At 38.6% G+C, this 19,480-nt stretch overlaps 1 protein-coding gene across 7 annotated transcripts in view; it reads left to right on the top strand.

Moving 5' to 3' along the window:
• Positions 1–19,480, top strand: part of NCOA1 (nuclear receptor coactivator 1) — a 290,014-nt gene that overhangs the window by 245,361 nt on the left and 25,173 nt on the right. For all 7 annotated transcript variants that reach the window (XM_078349811.1, XM_078349815.1, XM_078349814.1 and 4 more), the window contains 2 exons: positions 6,592–6,693; positions 15,495–15,897. In XM_078349811.1, coding sequence (XP_078205937.1) covers positions 6,592–6,693; positions 15,495–15,897 — 505 coding nt within the window. The remainder of the gene's footprint in view (positions 1–6,591; positions 6,694–15,494; positions 15,898–19,480) is intronic.

Below are 19,480 nucleotides of genomic sequence, written 5' to 3'. Positions count from 1 at the left end.
ACAGAATTTGGGGCTCACTATGTTATAAGCCTCAGATATGTCTATACAGAAAATCAACTTCTACTACCACCTAAGACAGTAACTCTGCTACCTAATGAGCCACATAGGCAGGTCTGCTCTTTGTATCCTAAGCCACAACTTCTTCCTGTTTCAGCAGTAGGTCACTCAGCTTTAATTACACTGCAAGTACTAGGCGTTTTCCATGTGTCCATTTAAGGGCTTTCTGTGAGCAGGTCTGGCCAAGACTCTCAGTCAGTGTCTTAGTTAAGATGCTTTCAGCCACAAGGAAAGAAAACAAGATAAACTCAGCATAGTAAAACAATAAAGAAAACATTTTAACCCAAATATTGACAATCCAAAATGGAGGCAGGCTGAGGTGTGGTTACCTCAGAGATTCAGGGATGTCATCAAGGACCCAGGTTCTTTCTCTTTTTGCTCTGCAGTCCTTGGCATGCCATGATTACAGATATCACAGCCAAACAAAACTATAACTAGCAGAAAAAAAGGGACTTTCCTTTGTATCTCTTTCCAAAAGCCAGGAAACTTTTTCCTGAAGGCTCTTTTCCCACCCCACCCACCCCCTCAAAAAGAAAAAAGGACCAAAAAAGAAAAGGAGGGAAAAAATACTTCATGTATCTAACTAGTCAGAACTGAGTCACATGTACACCCTTAACCAATAACTCACAAAGACTGAATCGGAGTACTCCTGGATTACCCCTGGAGTCGTGTGATTTGGGATGGTCAGCTGAAAAAATTCTGTTCTATCTTCAGGGAAGAAGGGGAGAGTAAATGACTGTGGGTTGGCAATAACAATGCCTGATAAAATCAGTAAATTGAGGTTTAAATGTATTGTCTCAAGTTATATTATTAAATTCACAGTTGGGATCAAATAGTAAACTGAGGTAGTATTAATATATCTCCCCTTTGTCCTGCCTTAAATCCTATTAAATGACAGGTTGTATTTTTTTTTTAGTGACTAAATTCATGTCACTGTAAACAAACAAACAAAAAAATACCATTAGCCCACTAAAAATTAAGTCATTTTGAAGTATAAAAAGCAAACATGAGAAACAAAATTATCATATGTAAATAATACAACTGTTTATATACAAAATCCAAAAGAATCTATAGGGAACTTAGAACAAAGAGAGTAGTTCAGCAAGGATTTGAGATAAAAGAACAAGAAAAAAAAAGAATGGTAATTCTTTTTACTAAAAAATTAAATTAGAAAATTCCAGCAGTTAGGGAGGCCAAGGCAGGTGGATCACCTGAGGTCAGGAGTTCGAGACCAGCCTGGCCAACATAGCAAAACCTATCTCCACTAAAAGTACAAAAATTAGCCAGGCATTGTGGTGGACGACTGTAATCCCAGCGACTCCGGAGGCTAAGGCAGAAGAATCCTTTGAACCCAGGAGGCAGAGGTTGCAGTGAGCCAAGATCATGCCTCTGCACTCTAGCCTGGGCAACAAGAGCAAGACTCTGTCTCAAAAAGAAAACAAAAATACATTCACACTGTTCAAAACTTAGAAGATTTAAAATCATAATTGAAAAGCAAAAAGAATATCCAAATTAAAAATACTCATGAAAGAAATTATATCTTCTAATTGGTTGTTGCTAGTAAAAAGATGACAGTTGTTCCAGATTTAAACAGTAAATTCAGTGGAATTCCAACAAAATCATAACATGGAATTTGACAAATAGATGCTAAGTTTGTTTTAGAAGCATCAATACAATCTCGAAGTATTAATAAAATGAGGGTGTACTTGCTCTACCGATATCAAGATTTAAAACAAAGCTTTAAAAATTAAAACAGGCTGGATGTGATAGCTTACACCTATAATCCCTCCATTTTGAGAGGCTTAGGAAGGAAGATTGCTTGAGGCCAGAAGTTTGAGACCAGCCTGGGCAACATAGCAAGAGTTTCTACCCCAAAAAAAAAAAAAGCCAGGTGTGGTGATGTGCAACTGTAGTCCCAACTACTCAGGAAGCTAAGTTGGGAGGATCCCTTGAGGCAGGAATTCAAGGCTGCAGTGAACTATGATTGTACCACTCACTCCAGCCTGGGTGACAGAGCGAGACCTTATCTCTAAAAAAAAAAAAAAAAAATTAAAACAGTGTGGAACTGGGTTTTAGAGCAAGACCTTGTCTCTAAAAAAAAAATAAAAAAATTCAAAACAGTGTGCAACTAGCATGAGGATAAACAGTTCTACCGTAATAGAGTTCTACATAATAGAGAGCCCAGAAACACACCCAGACATATTGAGAGACTTAATAAGAGGCAGAGGTGCCAATAGAGAAAGAATGGCATGCATCATAGATGCTGGTACATTTGGCTATCCATGAGGAGCAATAAATTAAATTAGATCCTCATCTCATACAATACACAAAAATAAACTCTAGGTGTTTGATGACCTAAATGTGAATACAAAAACATCTCTATAGCCTCTTTAAAATGACATAAAGGAAAAAGTAAATGTTTACATTAAAATTTAAAACTTGTAAGACAAAAGACACCATCTGCAAGGTTAAAAGGCAAAACGAAGACTCAGAAGATATTTGCAACCTCATATGACTAGCAAAGGACTAGTATTCTGAATATACCTAGTTCATAATCTGGTATTCCTAATATATTTACCTCATTGCATTGATACCCATCTGTTCAGTTACTAGTCTTATCCTCTCCTTCCCTCTTCTCAAATACAGGAGACTGTTAACAAGAATTTAGCACCATGCCTAATGATTTGAGAAAAGAAAACAGGAGTGTACTCAGATATACATTAAAGTTTGCTTCTTTTTAATGAATTTTAAGATCAGTTTAAAAATAGATGTTGAAAAAAGTAAAATATATAAATAGATATCATTTCTTGGCCCTAAGTATATCTCACTGGCTGGTATATACTTTTTACTCCTTGTGTAAAGGAGTAAAAAGATTCTAACATTTTAAATTCAATTATACAGTTATGAATAAATCTCTAGTTGGGAGGAGAGAGATGAAAAACATCCTAAGAAACTAGTATATCTGTACTGGTTGAGACTTTCAGAAACAGCAAAAAGGAAGGAGCTGGTAATCAAAAAGTAATACAAAGTTACAAACCTTTATGTGTAATACTGGCTTACTCCTCAAATAAGCAAAGACCCAAGAAATATATCTACAATATCAATATATTTTTGGAAAAAATAACACCACCAAAGATGGGTAGACCTGTTAGTTTTAGAAAACGATATCATAGGCTGGATGCAGTGGCTGAGCACCTGTAATCCTAGCACTTTGGGAGGCCGAGGTAGGCAGATCACCTGGGGTTGTAGTTGGAGACAAGCCTGACCAACATGGAGAAGCCCTGTCTCTACTAAAAATACAAAATTAGCCAGGTGTGGGGACGCATGCTTGTAATCCCAGCTACTTGGAAGGCTGAGGCAGGAGAATCACTTGAACCCAGGAGGCGGAGGTTGCGGCGAGCTGAGATCACAGCATTGCACTCTAGCCTGGGCAACAAGGGCGAAACTCCGTCTCAAAAAAAGAAAGAAAGAAAATGGTATATAGAATATATAGACAGAATAATATAGAGAATGACAGTGAGACACATAAACAAATATCATATACTTGGTAATCTTAAAACAAGTCAAGTCTAGATATGTATGTATTAGGGTATTGAAGAAATGTATGTGTCTGACATTAAAAGAACCACCGTTGGTAATCTTTTATATATTATAGAGAATGGAAGTGACCGGAAAACAGAATTAGGATCAAAGGACAGGAAAAAAGAGAAATCTTTTACTTCCAGGTTTCTGACAGTGAAAAATGCCTGATAAGACAATAATCTTCTTTAAAGAATTTTTTTTCTTGGCAAGAATTCATGCAGTAGTTAGATCAGAGTTTCTCAGCCTTGGCACTTTAACATTTGGGGCTGGATAATTCTTATTATGGGGGAGATGTTGTGTGCATTAAGAATGTTTAGTAGCACTCCTGGCTTCTGCCCACTAGACATCAGCAGTACTCCTCCCCAAGTTGTAACAGCAAAAAGGTCTTCATATACTGCCAAATGTCTCTTGTTTGGCAGAACCACCCCTAGCTGAGAACCTCTAGGCTAGACAGTCATCTTTTAGGTTTCGTATAGAAGGACATCTTGGTAAAACATTGGAAAGAAAATCCATTCCGGCAGACAAAGTGACAGCCAGCCTGAACTGCGTATGTTTGTTTTGTACTTAGGAATGGGTTTGTACTCTTCCACTGGCCACAGCCCCACATTTCATTTTGTTCTACAACAAGGCTTTTAACCTGTCCTTTATAGGCTCTTGTGTTTGTGTCTAAGCACTGACAACTAAGGACTAACAACTAATATCCTCCCACTCGCCACCTCTCTGAAAGTTCAGATTTCCAAGAGCTAGGGAATGTAGTGATTCTTTTAGGAAGGCTTTGTTGAAAGAAGTGGAACTTGACCTGCTTGTTGAAAAACAGCATTTTAATAATTGGAGAGAAGAGGCAGGTCAAAGTAGGACAAATATACACAGCACTAGTCAGGTTGCACACACGGTCAAGGAGAGGAAAAAATGAACAAGGGTTAATTCAAGGGCAGAAATAGACCAGGCTTCCTATAACAGAAAGTACCTTAGATTTATGCTATTTAGAGTGATTCCTTCTACTTCTAAAGAAGGGCCTATTACTACTTCTCAGGCATCTTTCCTCCATCCCTACCCGTTTTATTCGCACAGTATCTCACAATTCAAAAGATATATAAAGCTAAATGTTCGGAATGTATTTTTTCCTGTCCTTATTGCCTCCTCTCCTCTTTTTATACTTGCCTCAAGTTAACTCTGTCCTCCTCCTTGCCACCTCACATTCTCATCTGTCAAGGCTCTGCTGAGTTCACTCATGCTTCTTGGTCCCTGTCTTCATCCCTGGGCTACATTAGCTGCTCCCTCTGTGCTGCCGTAAATGTGTCTGTCTATGCAGATGGGGAGTACCTGTGCATTGCACTGTTGTGTTTTGGCTTCTGCCATTCAATAGGGAACTCCCAGGACAGGAATTTGCTCACCTTTGTAACCTCCAAATTTTGTACAATATGTTGAATGTATTGAGTTTTTAAATAAATCCTTATAAAAATTAACTTGATTTATTTAAATTTATGTTCATGGTCTTTCAAGTTTAAGAAGTATATCAGTTTTGATATTTAAGAGTCTCTTTGACTTTTAAAACTATAATGTTAGTATCTTTCTTTTTGAAGTGACTTAGAATGTTTTAACTTATTCCACAATGCCTTAAGTTGTCATTTTAACATTTATCTTATGTTGACTTTTCTCGAGAATTGGTTTGTTCTCTGATCTAATGGGAGTCAGAAAATGACTGAAGCTAGAATTAAGAGTTGAGCTATTTGGTGGCAAGATATTTAATCACTGTTTGTAGCTCTTTGGATTCTTGTATAAAACTTTTATAGGCTTGCTAGTGTATGTATAATATATTAAAATATATTAATGTATGATGTATAAATATATAATTTGTGTTATAAAGTACCATGTAAACATAAAATAGTATTAGTATTATTATTATCTTTCTGAATGCTTTATTTATATCAAATTATTGAGGAAGAAATTTTTTAAGCTATAGACTATTTATAAGAAAATCTAATTTCCAAGAACACTTCTTTTGTTACTAGATAAAGTTAAGGTATGCCTGGCATGCCTGTGACCTGGAACCCTAATCCTGGTCAAGACTGATTTTCCAAACCAGTGTTCACACAAAATTGTTCTGGGAGATGAATGTTAATGGTTATATGTCAGAATTTATTTGTCATTTAACCTAATGATAAATAAATTGCATAGTTTATCCCCCTCTTAGAGATCCACAATGTGCTTTTGGCCAATTAAAGGCTCATAAAATTACTGCAGTAAATAAATCTGTTTTACCTTGTGTAACCCATCATTTCCAATACTTAATACGGAACAGCATGCTGTTTTCCCGGCACATCTATTAATATCCTGCTGAACAATGTTCTTTAGCATACCAATTTGGAAAATGCTGGTCTAAAGTAATTACTTTTTCTAGTTAAATAAATAATCCATTTTTTCAAACCATTTGTTTCTTACATAATACTCTCTAGCTGATGAAATCATATTGGATTTTTCCCAAGTATGTATCCACCAGACATAGTACCCCCAAGTGAGAATACCCTCCAGCTTGCTCAACTTTCCCTTCATCTTCCAGACCTTTGTAAAATGTGCCCTTATTGTATACCTGCTTTTACATTTATAACATTCAAGACCTAGGACTGGTATTTCTTCTTCTCCATTACAGCACTTACCTAAAATAACTACTAACATGTTTTTAAAAGTACTATAAACAGGTATATACACATGTACATACATGTGTGTGTATCCTACTTTTAAATGCTTTGCCATAGTGTTTTGGAGGCAATAAGTGTTTTATAAATGTTGGGAATTGCCAGCCTTTTGGAAAATAAACATAGGAAATAATCTTACCAAACCTGCAACACTAAAACTTTTTAGTAATCAGTAGAAAGTTTGTGTTACTTTATAAGGCCAGTGTTATGCTGGTGTGTAGAAATATGATGTCTTATTGTTTCCAATTTTCTCTAGTTGATACACCAAAATCGGCAAGCTATCTTAAACCAGTTTGCAGCAACTGCTCCTGTTGGCATCAATATGAGATCAGGCATGCAACAGCAAATTACACCTCAGGTAATGTGAGAAAACCAGACATCATTAGTACTTCTTTAACCCGCGCAGTGTTTCTTAAAGTGTTGACTTGAGTGTCTTTGAAATGGTCTGTAAGCTGAACTTTTAATGATGTTTGTAGTGTAGTTTTCTTCTAGGATGAATTAATAATCTACTTGTGATACCTTTTACTGATATTTGATCTAAAGCAAAAGGTGCTTTGTTTTGTTTTATTGTTATTATTGTCATTGTCATTGGATACCAGATGACTAACTAGACAAAACTTTTATTGCTCTAGTGAATAGCACCAGTAACAGGAAGCCTCTGATATGAAACTGTGAATGGTACCTGAAACCTGATCAAAACCCAGTCACATTGCTAAGCTGTTTTAACTGTCTTGTGTACTGTGCTCAATATGAACCTAAGCATTTTCTAGCTTTTATTTATTTTTAAAATCCCTTTTTTTAAAGAAACCCAGAGCCATTAGAACTTTAAACATAAAAAGAACTAGCTGGACTTCTAAATGTTATCTAGTTACTCCCTACTTTACCTCACACATACTTAAAATATTTTTGTTTCAACTACTTACTTATGTTTCATAACAAAGTTGATGTGAAAATCCGGGAGATAAGGAATTTTAGAGAGGATTCAAACAAAACTCTGTTCCTATCCATAATATGGAACTAGATGGATTGGGGACAAATACAGGAAGTCTGCACCTATATTATTAAAGGGATCAATACAGCCATGCATTGCTTAAAGACAGGGATATATTCTGAAAAATATGTCATTAGGCAACTTCATAATTGTGCAAAGGTCATAGAGTGTATTTACACAAACCTAGATGGTATAGCCTACTATACATCCTGGCTATATGGTGTAACCTATTGCTCCTAGGCTACAAACCTGTACAGCATGTCACTTTACTGAATACTGTAGGCAATTGCTCTGATATTTGTATATCAAAACATGGAAGAGGTACAGTAAAATATTGTAGTACTATAATCTTATGGGAGCACTGAATGTGGTTCATCATATGCAACTGAAATGTCTTACTGCTGAAATGTCTTTGTGCAACACATGACTCTATTGACAGAAGCTGTTGATAAGCAGCAAATACTGACATCTTCATGGATCCAGATTTTAGTTTGTCTGTCTTACAAATTATAAATCTTTGTGCTAGCTAATTCAGGGGTAATTAAGTTGTAAAGAAACAAGACCCCACTTTTGGATTCACATAAAGGTAATTCCTATCAGAAAGTCTTATTTCATAGTTTCTTCTAGATTAGACTGTATCTAGTTGGCAAGAGCTGTATGCTTTAACCAGATTCTCAATCTGAATTGATATTTTCTGAAGAAGGTTTTCTTGATATGCCATGTGATACTGAAAAAGTGATTGTAACCTAATTTTACCACTTCTTTCCTCATCCATAATATTCTAACTATTAAACCACTTACACTAATGCCTGGAATAGTCTTAAACTTCAGTAATGATATAAAATAGCTGTTTCCATTTATTTATTTTTACTATTTTATTTCTACTTATTTTCTTTTTAACTGATAATTTCATAGGCATTGGATCCTAGATTTCGGAGTCTTCCTTTTTTAATGGTATTTGTAGGTTTTTTCTAATTGTAAAGCTAATACATGTTTATTATAGATAGTTTGGTAAATACAGAAAAGTATAAGGAAGAAAATTAAGGGGAAAAGATTCAAGATGGCACTGTAGGAGCAGCTCAGGATTGCAGCTCACAGTGAAAGCACAGAGGGTAAGTGGACACCGCATTTCCAGACGAATCTTTATTGCCCATAGACCAGGAGATTCCCAGGTGGAGGAGCCGCACAGGTCACCAGCGCAGCTGTTTTGGCTGGCGCGGCTGTTTTGGCCAGCACCACAGCGCAGTGGCTCTCCGTACAAAATACACTGGTCTGGTTACCCTGTTAAACTGGCAATTGGAGATCCGGGAAGGCAGATTAGCCCATTCATCTGATTAAATGGGACTGAAACATAAAGCCAGGCCAGGAGATTTCCGGGCAGTGACGTTGTCTCAGCCGGTGCAGTGGGTCGCCGCACGGGAAATCACACAGATCCCGGCACCCTTTAAGCAGGCAACTGGAACACCTGGGAGAGAGTCAACCGTTCAACTTAAAAAAAAAGGGCTCTGAGGCAGGGAGCCAGGTGATTAGGCTTGGCAGGTCCCACACCCACAAAAACAAACAAACAAAAAAGAACAGCAATTGGAAATGCTTGGGGTTGAGAGTTTCACGGCAAGCACAGCTAAACCCGGGACGGACCAGCTCTGTAGGGGAGGGGCGTCCGCCATTACCGAGGCACTCTACCCCTACGGAGGTAGTCTGTCATTGCTGACGTAGCCTGCCATTGCTGAGGCAACTGGCCATTGCCAAGGCAACCCGCCATAACACAGAGAGTCCACCATTAGAGAGGTGGGCCAACATTGCCGAGGCACTTCTAACCACACCCATATACACAGGACTGCAGGGAAATACACACGGCAGCAGGGCAGAGCCAGCAGCAGGGCGGACCCCACAGCAGCTCAGCAAAGCCTCTGCAGACAGTGACTAGGCTGCCTCCTTGCTGTGCAGGACAGCCCTGAAAAAAAAAAAAAAGGCAGCAATGCATTGGATACTCATAAATAAAGCCCTAACTCCCCAGGACAGAGCACCTAGGGAAAAAGGGGGTTTATGAGTTCCGCTGCAGCAGACTTAAACGTACCTGCCTAGCAGCTCTGAATGAACCACAGAGCTCACAGTTCAGCACTTGAGCTCCTATAAAGAACAGACAGTCTCCTCAAGCAGCTCCCTGACCCCAATATATCCAAAGAGTCACCTCATAAAGGACTGATCAGACTGACATTTGGTGGGCATCATTCTGGGACAAAGATAGCAGAAGAAGAAACTGGTAGCAACCCTTACTGTTCTGCAGCTGCTACAGGTGACCCCCAGGCAAGCAGGGCCTGGAGTGGACCTCAGCAGTCCTAGGGCAGAGGGGCCAGACTGTTAGAAGGAAAATTAAGAAACAGAAATAACTTCATCATCAACAATCTGGACGTCCACTCAGAGACCCAATCTGAAAATCAGCAACTACACAGATGACAGGTGGATAAATCCACAAAGATGGGAAGAAACCAGCGCAAAAAGGAAGAAAACACCCTAAACCAGAACACCTCACCTCCTACAAGGGATCACAACTCCTCACCAGCAAGGGAACAAAGCTGGATGGAGAATGAGTGTGATGAAATGACAGAATCAGACTTCAGAAGATGGGTAATGAGAAACTTCTGTGAGCTAAAAGAACATGTTCTAACTCAATGCAAAGAAACTAAGAACCTTGAAAAAAGATTTGATGAAATGATAACAAGAATGGACAACTTAGAGAGGAATATGAGAATTGATGGAGCTGAAAAACACAACATGAGAACTTCACGAAGCATGCACAAGTTTCAACAGCCGAATTGACAAAGCAGAAGAAAGGATATCAGAAGTTGAAGATCAACTCAATAAAATAAAATGAGAAGGCAAGATTAGAGAAAAAAGCACAAAAAGGAATGAACAAAGTCTCCAAGAAATGTGGGACTATGTGAAGAGACCTAATCTACGTTTGATAGGTGTACCTGAATGTGACGAAGAGAATGAATCCAAGCTGGAAAATACTGTTCAGGATATTATCCAGGAAAACTTCCCCAACCTAGTAAGGCAGGCCAGTATTCAAGCCCAGGAAATACAGAGAACACCACAAAGATATTCCGCAAGAAGAGCAACCCCAAGGCACGTAATCGTGAGATTCACCAGGGTTGAAATGAAGGAGAAAATGCTATGGGCAGCCAGAGAGAAAGGTTGGGTTACCCACAAAGGAAAGCCCATCAGACTCACAGCAGATCTCTCCACAGAAACCCTACAAGCCAGAAGAGAGTGGGGGCCAATATTCAACATCCTTAAAGAAAATAACTTTCAATCCAGAATTTCATATCCAGCCAAACTAAGCTTCATAAGTGAAGGAAAAATAAAATCCTTTGCGAACAAGCAAGTACTCAGAGATTTTGTCACCACCAGGCCTGCTTTACAAGAGATCCTGCAAGAGGCACTACACATAGAAAGTACCAGCCACTCCAAAAACATACCAAATGGTAAAGAGCATCAACAAAATGAAGAATCTGCATCAACTAACAAGCAAAACAGCCAGGTAGAATCAAAATGGCAGGATCAAATTCACACATAATAATATTAACCCTAAATATAAATGGGCTAAATGCACCAATCAAAAGACACAGACTGGCAAATTGGCTAAGCAGCCAAAACCCATCGGTGTGCTGTATCCAGGAAACCCATCTCACATGCAAGGATACACAAAGGCTCAAAATAAAGGGATGGAGGAAGATTTACGAAGCAAATGGAGAACAAAAAAAAGCAGGAGTTGCAGTTCTCGTCTCTGATAAAATAGACTTTAAAGCAACAAAGATCAAAAGAGACAAAGAAGGACATTACATAATGGTAAAAGGATTGATACAAGAAGAGCTAACCATCCTAAATATATATGGACCCAATACAGGAGCACCCAGATATATAAGGCAAGTTCTTAATGACTTACAAAGAGACTTAGACTCCCACACAATAATAGTGGGAGACTTTAACACTCCACTGTCAATATTAGATGGATCAATGAGACAGAAAATTAACAAGGATATCCAGGACTTGAACTCAGACATGGAACAAGCAAACCTGATAGATATTTACAGAACTCTCCACCCCAGATCCACAGAATATACATTCTTCTCAGCACCACATCATACGTACTCGAAAACTGACCACATAATTGGAAGTAAATTACTCCTCAGCAAATGCAAAAGAACTGAAATCATAACAAATAATCTCTCAGACCACAGTGCAATCAAGCTAGAACTCAGAATTCAGAAACTAACTCAGAACCGCACAGCTTCATGGAAACTGAACAACTGGCTCTTGAATGTTGATTGGATAAACAATGAAATGAAGGCAGATATAAAGAGGTTCTTCAAAACCAACAAGAATGAAGACACAACATACCATAATCTCTGGGACACATTTAAAGCAGTCTCTAGAGGAAACTATATAGCAATAAATGCCCACATGAGAAGCAAGGATAGATCCAAAATTGACACCCTATCATCAAAATTGAAAGAGCTAGAGGAGCAAGATAAAAAAAAACTCAAAACCTAGCAGAAGACAAGAAATAACTAAGATCAGAGCAGAACTGAAGGAGATAGAAACACAAAAAACCCTTCAAAAATCAATAAATCCAAGAGCTGGTTTTTTGAAAAGATCAACAAAATAGACCACTAGCCAGACTGATGAAAAAGAAAAGAGAGAATAACCAAATAGATGCAATAAAAAACGATAAAGAGGAAATCACCACAGATTCCACAGAAATTCAAACCATCATCAGAGAATATTACAAACAGCTCTATGCACATAAACTAGTAAACCTGGGAGAAATGGATAAATTCCTGGACACTTGTGTCCTCCCAAGCCTAAACCAGGAAGAAGTCGAAACTACGAATAGACCAATAACAAGATCTGAAGTTGAGGCAGCAATTAAGAGCCTACCACCCAAAAAAAGCCCAGGTCCAGATGGGTTCACAGCCAAATTCTACCAGGCACACAAAGAGGAACTGTTACCATTCCTTCTAAAACTATTACAAATAATCCAAAAAGAGGGAATCCTTCCCAGATCATTTTATGAGACCAACATCATCCTGATACCAAAACCCGGCAGAGACTCAGCAAGAAAAGAAAACTTCAGGCCAATATCCATGATGAACATAGACGCAAAAATCTTCAATAAAATACTGGTAAGCCGATTGCAACAGCACTTCAAAAAGCTTATCCACCATGATCAAGTAGGATTCATCCCGGGGATGCAAGGCTGGTTCAACATACGCAAGTCTATAAATATAATTCACCAGATAAACAGAACCAAAAACAAAAACCACATGATTATCTCAATGATGCAGAGAAGGCCTTTGACAAAATTCAACAGCCCTTTATGCTAAAAACCCTTAATAAGCTAGGTATTGATGGAACGTATCTCAAAATAATAAAAGCTATTTATGACAAACCAACAGCCAATATCATACTTAATGGGCAAAAACTGGAAGCATTCCCTTTGAAATCTGGCACTAGACAAGGAATGCCCTCTCTCACCACTCCTATTCAGTATAATACTGGAAGTTCTAGCCAGAGCAATCAGGCAAGAAAAAGAAATAAAGGGTATCCAAATAGGAAAGGAGGAAGCCAAATTGTCTCTATTTGCAGATGACGTGATAGTGTATTTAGAAGACCCCATCATCTCAGCCCAATAACTCCTGAAACTGATAAGCAACTTCAGCAAAGTCTCAGGATACAAAATCAATGTGTAAAAATCACAAGCATTCCTATACACCAATAACAGACTTAAAGAGAGCCAAATCATGAATGAACTGCCATTCACAATTGCTACAAAGAGAATAAAATATCTAGGAATACAACTAACAAGAAACGTAAAGGACCTCTTCAAGGAGAACTACAAATCACTGCTCAACGAAATAAGAGAGGACACAAACAGATAGAGAAACATTCCATGTTCATGGTTAGGAAGAATCAATATCATGAAAATGGCCATACTGCCCAAAGTAATTTACCGATTCAACGCTATTCCCCATCAAGCTACCAATGACCTTCTTCACAGAACTGGAAAAAAACACCTTAAACTTCATATGGAACCAAAAGAGAGCTCGCATAGCCAAGTCAATTCTAAGCAAAAAGAACACAGCGGGAGGCATCACACTACCAGACTTCAAACTATACTACAAGGCTACAGTAATCAAAACAGCATGGTACTGGTACCAAAACAGAGATATAGACCAATGGAACAGAACAGAGGCATCGGAGGCAACACAGCATATCTACAACCATCTGATCTTTGACAAACCTGACAAAAACCAGCAATGGGGAAAGGATTCCCTGTTTAATAAATGGTGTTGGGAAAACTGGCTAGCCATGTGCAGAAAGCAGAAACTGGACCCCTTCCTGACACCTCACACTAAAATTAACTCCAGATGGATTAAAGACTTAAACATAAGACCTAACGCCACAAAAACCCTAGAAGAAAATCTAGGCAAAACCATTCAGGACATAGGAATAGGCAAAGGACTTCATGACCAAAACACCAAAAGCATTGGCAACAAAAGCCAAAATAGACAAATGGGACCTAATCAAACTCCACAGCTTCTGCACTGCAAAAGAAACAGTCATTAGAGTGGATCGGCAACCAACAGAATGGGAAAAAATTTTTGCAGTTTACCCATCTGACAAAGGGCTGATATCCAGAATTTACAAAGAACTCAAACAGATTTACAAGAAAAAAACAAACAAGCCCATTCAAAACTCGGCAAAGGATATGAACAGACACTTTACAAAAGAAGACATACATGGGGCCAACAAGCATATGAAAAACTGCTCATCATCGCTGGTCATTAGAGAAATGCAAATCAAAACCACATTGAGATAGCATCTCACGCCAGTTAGAATGGCGATCATTAAAAAATCTGGAGACAACAGATGCTGGAGAGGATGTGGAGAAATAGGAACACTTTTACACTCCTGGTGGGAGTGTAAAGTAGTTCAACCATTGTGGAAGACAGTGTGGCGATTCCTCAAGGACCTAGAAATAGAAATTCCATTTGACCCAGCAATCCCATTACTGGGTATATATCCAAAGGATTATAAATCGTTCTATAAGGACATATGCACACGAATGTTCATTGCAGCACTGTTTACAATAGCAAAGACCTGGAACCAACCCAAATGCCCATCGATGATAGACTGGACAGGGAAAATGTGGCACATATACACCATGGAATATTATGCAGCCATCAAAAATGATGAGTTTGTGCCCTTTGTAGGGACATGGATGAATCTGGAGAACATCATTCTCAGCAAACTGACACAAGAACAGAAAATGAAATACCGCATGTTCTCACTCATAGGTGGGTGATGAACAATGAAAACACATGGACACAGGGAGGGGAGCACTACACACTGGGGTCTATTGGGGGGAATAAGGGAGGGACAGCGGCGGGGGGGAGTTGGGGAGAGAGAGCATGGGGAGAAATGCCAGATATGGGTGAAGGGGAGGAAGGCAGCAAATCACACTGCCACGTGTGTACCTATGCAACTATCTTGCATGTTCTGCACATGTACCCCAAAACCTAAAATGCAATAAAAAATAAATAAAAGAAAATTAAAATCACCTATACTCACATTTTATTCATTTAAATAAAGTGGGATAATGATCTCAGTGAGAAAAGAGGAAAACCGAGTTTCTCCTTACCAGAAACATGGTAAAATTTTTGGAATTGAAAAAGTCTTCTAATAATTTAATGAAGGATAGGATAAAAGTCATCAAGCACATTTTCTTTTACTTCTTTATGGTCTTCATGTTTCTCTTAACAATTTTCATGGCCAATATTATAATACTAATCAATATATACTTTCTTTGAACTTTCTCAGTTCTGTGTGACCTTTAATTGAGAATTATATTCTCGTTTATAATTGTCAGATATTGTTTTAGCATTTCTTGACTACTTTTAATCTGTAAAATGTACTTAATTCATTTTTTTCTCCTGTGATTATTAAGAGGTTTTTGTTCCTTTTCTGTTTTAGTTTCTCTTGTTCAGTGATAATTGCTATGTATTTTATAACCCCAAGCAACTAGGCTTTATCCAATAAACTTTTTAAGATAGATAGTGATTATAATTATTTTAATAAGTGAGTTTTTTCCTTCTTTTCAGCCACCCCTGAATGCTCAAATGTTGGCACAGCGTCAGCGGGAATTGTACAGTCAACAGCACCGACAGAGGCAGCTAATACAGCAGCAAAGAGCTATGCTTATGAGGCAACAAAGCTTTGGAAACAACCTCACTCCCTCATCTGGACTACCAGTTCAAATGGGGAACCCCCGTCTTCCTCAGGGTGCTCCACAGCAATTCCCCTATCCACCAAACTATGGTACAAATCCAGGAACCCCACCTGCTTCTACCAGCCCATTTTCACAATTAGCAGCAAATCCTGAAGCATCCTTGGCCAACCGCAGCAGCATGGTGAGCAGAGGCATGACAGGAAACATGGGAGGACAATTTGGCACTGGAATCAATCCTCAGATGCAGCAGAATGTCTTCCAGTATCCAGGAGCAGGTAGGAGGGTCACAACTTTATGTTGTTCTAAGTAATCCTTACAGATTTAGGTCTCTCTCCATCTTCATATCCATATGCAGACATTGAGACAGTGTGAAAGAGGAAAGACATGGAAGTTGGGAGACCCAGGATTCAGACACAGCTTTTGACACTAAATGGTTTCGGGCTTACCTCCCTTTTATAGCTGAGATGATGAATTAGAGGATTCGTAAGGAGCTGTCTGACTAAAATTTTGAGCATTTTGTATGCAAAGTACATTCTTTTTTTTTTTTTTTTTTTTTTTTTTTTGAGGTGGAGTGTTGCTCTGTCACCCAGGCTGGAGTGCAATATCTGCCTCCCGGGCTCAAGCCATTCTCCTGCCTCAGTCTCCCAAGCAACTGGGATTACAGGCACATGCCACCATGCCCAGCTAATTTTTGTGTTTTTAGTAGAGATGGGGTTTCACCATGTTGCCCAGGCTGGTCTTGAACTCCTGACCTCAGGTGATCCACCCTCCTTGGCCTCCCAAAATACTGGGATTACAGGCATGAGCCACCACACCCAGCCCATTATCTTATTTTTTAATTTCTCTCCTGGATCTCCATGAAAATATTCCCCACACAATGGGTTTTAGTACATTAATTCAAAATTTGCATGTAGTTCTTTCATTGTGTGGGAGATTTTGTTTTTCCCAGTTTGCATAGAATAACTAATCTCCACAAAGTATCTCAGACTACTCATTGGTGTCATCACTCTCAGCTGCTGCAGTTGCAGCTTCCTCTCCAGTATCAGTCAACTTTCTGGCTTCCGAAAGCTTTTTTCTTTTTTAATTTTTCCTTTGGCACTGTCTTCCATTCTTACTGTCCTGGGTGATAATATCTTATTTCTTTTCTGTCACTTTGAGATTCTAATAGGTAGTGGCAGTGATGGATATCTGATTAGTCTACTATGTTTAATCAAACTTTTATGCAAAATTGCCAATTCCTGAAAAAAAAAATGGGAGTAAATCCCTTGATTATAGAAATGAAAGAAAAGAGGTAAATGTTAAGTCTGCTAAAAAATGAATTTCAATGAGAAGGCTGCTGTTTGACTTGAATAAAATGTCGAAGTTATACAGAGATTTTGACATGGCAGTATGCTTATCCGTTCTGACAGCCAAATCAGTGTAGAGTTTCCATTCTGATGGTAGCAAGTACTAAAATCTTTTGACTATCAAATTAAGCATCTAAAGACTCATTCCAGAGAGCACCATAACTCTCAAAGACATTTTAATCAAAATTATGCCACATCAGTTTCTTTGTTGTCAAGACAATGAAGTCATCTTTGGCTAGTGTATATCACTGACACTAACTGCTTGGGCAAGAAAAGGATTATAAATCCATATTTTAATGATATGGTTGTCTGAACAGGAGTGGCCTTCAAAAGAGTTTTGTTTCCATTTGTCTTATAATTTCTTTATGCAAAGAATTTGAGGAGGCTTTTTCATTTTAGCCTGGGGAGATACTTCCTCAACATTAAAAGACTTGTGTGGTTATCTGCATCCCCATTCCTCTTCCAAAATGACAATCTGGCTAAAACAGCAAATGGTTTTTTAATTGTTGTTTGTTTGTTTTTGAGACAGAGTCTTGCTCTGTTGCCCGGGCTGGATTGCAGTGGCACTATCTCGGCTCACTGCAACCTCCACCTCCCAGGTTCAAGCAATTCTCATGCTTCAGCCTCCCAAGCAGCTGGGATTACAGGTGTGCACTACCACGTCTGGCTAATTTTTGTATCTTTAGTAGAGACGGGGTTTTGCCAGGCTAGTCTCAAACTCCTGACCTTATGTGGTCCACCCACCTTGGCCTCTGAAACTGCTGGAATTATAGGCGTGAGCCACCACACCTGGCCAGCAAATGGGTTTTTAACAGTATTCAGTATATTGATTGCATATCTTTAAATCAAAAGATTTATCTAACAAAACATAAAAGCTAACAAAAGATTTATCTCATGCATTAGGGGAAAAAGCCAAAATTAATAAATTCCTCATCTAATTATTCTAAGGATTTTTTTCTATTAAAAAAATAGAAATAGTACTTCTGTCAATTTTCAGGTATGCACTTTAAAATTTCCTCTGGAAAGTCAGGAAAGGAGAACTTTATATCCTGCTTTCATTCCTTAACAAAGCCACCTGGAAAGGTGGTGCTTCAATGCCCCAGTTCTCATGAAATTGACAAATTTATTTCATAGTTGTGGGTCTCGTCTTTCATCTGTGTGAGCGTAGAAGACAGTGAGCTGAAATAGTGGAGTGAGTGGAGCTTCCTCTTTCCCAGGTAGCATGATGGGAAAGATGTATTGCCCCTATCATAAGTATTCTATCTGGTGCCTGGATTTTTCTTCCAGACCAACCTCTGATTGACAAAAATATTTTCACAAAATAAGAATTGTTTTTTTTTTTTTCCGAGACAAAGTTTCACTCTTGTTACCCAGGTTGGAGTGCAATGGCGCGATCTTGGCTCACCGCAACCTCCGCCTCCTGGGTTCAGGCAATTCTCCTGCCTCAGCCTCCTGAGTAGCTGGGATTACAGGCACGCGCCACCATGCCCAGCTAATTTTTTGTATTTTTAGTAGAGACGGGGTTTCACAGGGTGGTCCCTATCTGTGATGCACCCGCCTCGGCCTCCCAAAGTGCTGGGATTACAGGCGTGAGCCACCGCGCCAGGCCCTAAGAATTTGTTTTTTATGAAGTCAGCATTCATACTACAAACAAAACCCAGAAGCTGTGTGCAGTAAAGAGAACAGTGGTCTCATCCACTTGCAAACTGAAATGAAATGGCAGGGCTATCAGTTCTTCCGTGAACTGCTTCAGAGTAATACTGGAAAAACTTTTAGCTTTTCTGGAAAAAAGAACATTTAAAGGTGCAATGTTTTTAATTTTTGTCACCACTCTTAATTATAAACTTGCTCTAAATTGATCCGCAATCTGGTAAAGGACCAGGTTTTGTGTTGGCACAAAATCATGTTCTGGAAAAGTTCTAGCCTTTTCAAAAACAGTTTTTTGTGGCTTTAGGAAATCCAGATAGAAGGGCTCTTTGGCCTTTGCTTTATGCTTCTATTCCTAATAAATCAGCCGCACAAAAGAACCAAAATATATGTGTCCCAGGATGTTTCCAGGTTTGACCAATTAAGGTCCATGATCCAGCCACCTGTTTTGGTAAGTAAAGTTTTACTGGCACTCAGCCATACTTACTATATTATATTATCTGTGGCTGGTTTCACATAGCAGAGTTGAGTTGTTAAAGAAACTTTATGGCCTGCAAAACTGAAAATATATATTATCTGGCGTTTTGCAGAAAAAGCTTGCTGATTTCTGTGTTACGTGATGACAGTAAAACCAAAGGATAACTGCATTAGCTTTGCTTTATAACCTTTGCTTTAGCCTCTTTCAGCTTAATATAGGCCCAAAGTAAATGAAGGAAAGCTACTCATAGCAGAGTAACTTTTCTTATATTTCTGAAAACAAGAAACTTTTCCAGACTCTCATGCTATGATGATGAGTGCACAAGAACAGAACAGACATTTAAAAATTGTTTTCTATGAAGGCAGTATTCAAAGTAAATATGAGAAA

This window comes from Callithrix jacchus, chromosome 14 (genome assembly GCF_049354715.1).
Source record: "Callithrix jacchus isolate 240 chromosome 14, calJac240_pri, whole genome shotgun sequence".
Classification (NCBI taxonomy): domain Eukaryota; kingdom Metazoa; phylum Chordata; class Mammalia; order Primates; family Cebidae; genus Callithrix; species Callithrix jacchus.
The sequence above is the reverse complement of the archived record's forward strand: the minus strand, read 5'-3'. Positions and strand labels throughout refer to the sequence as shown.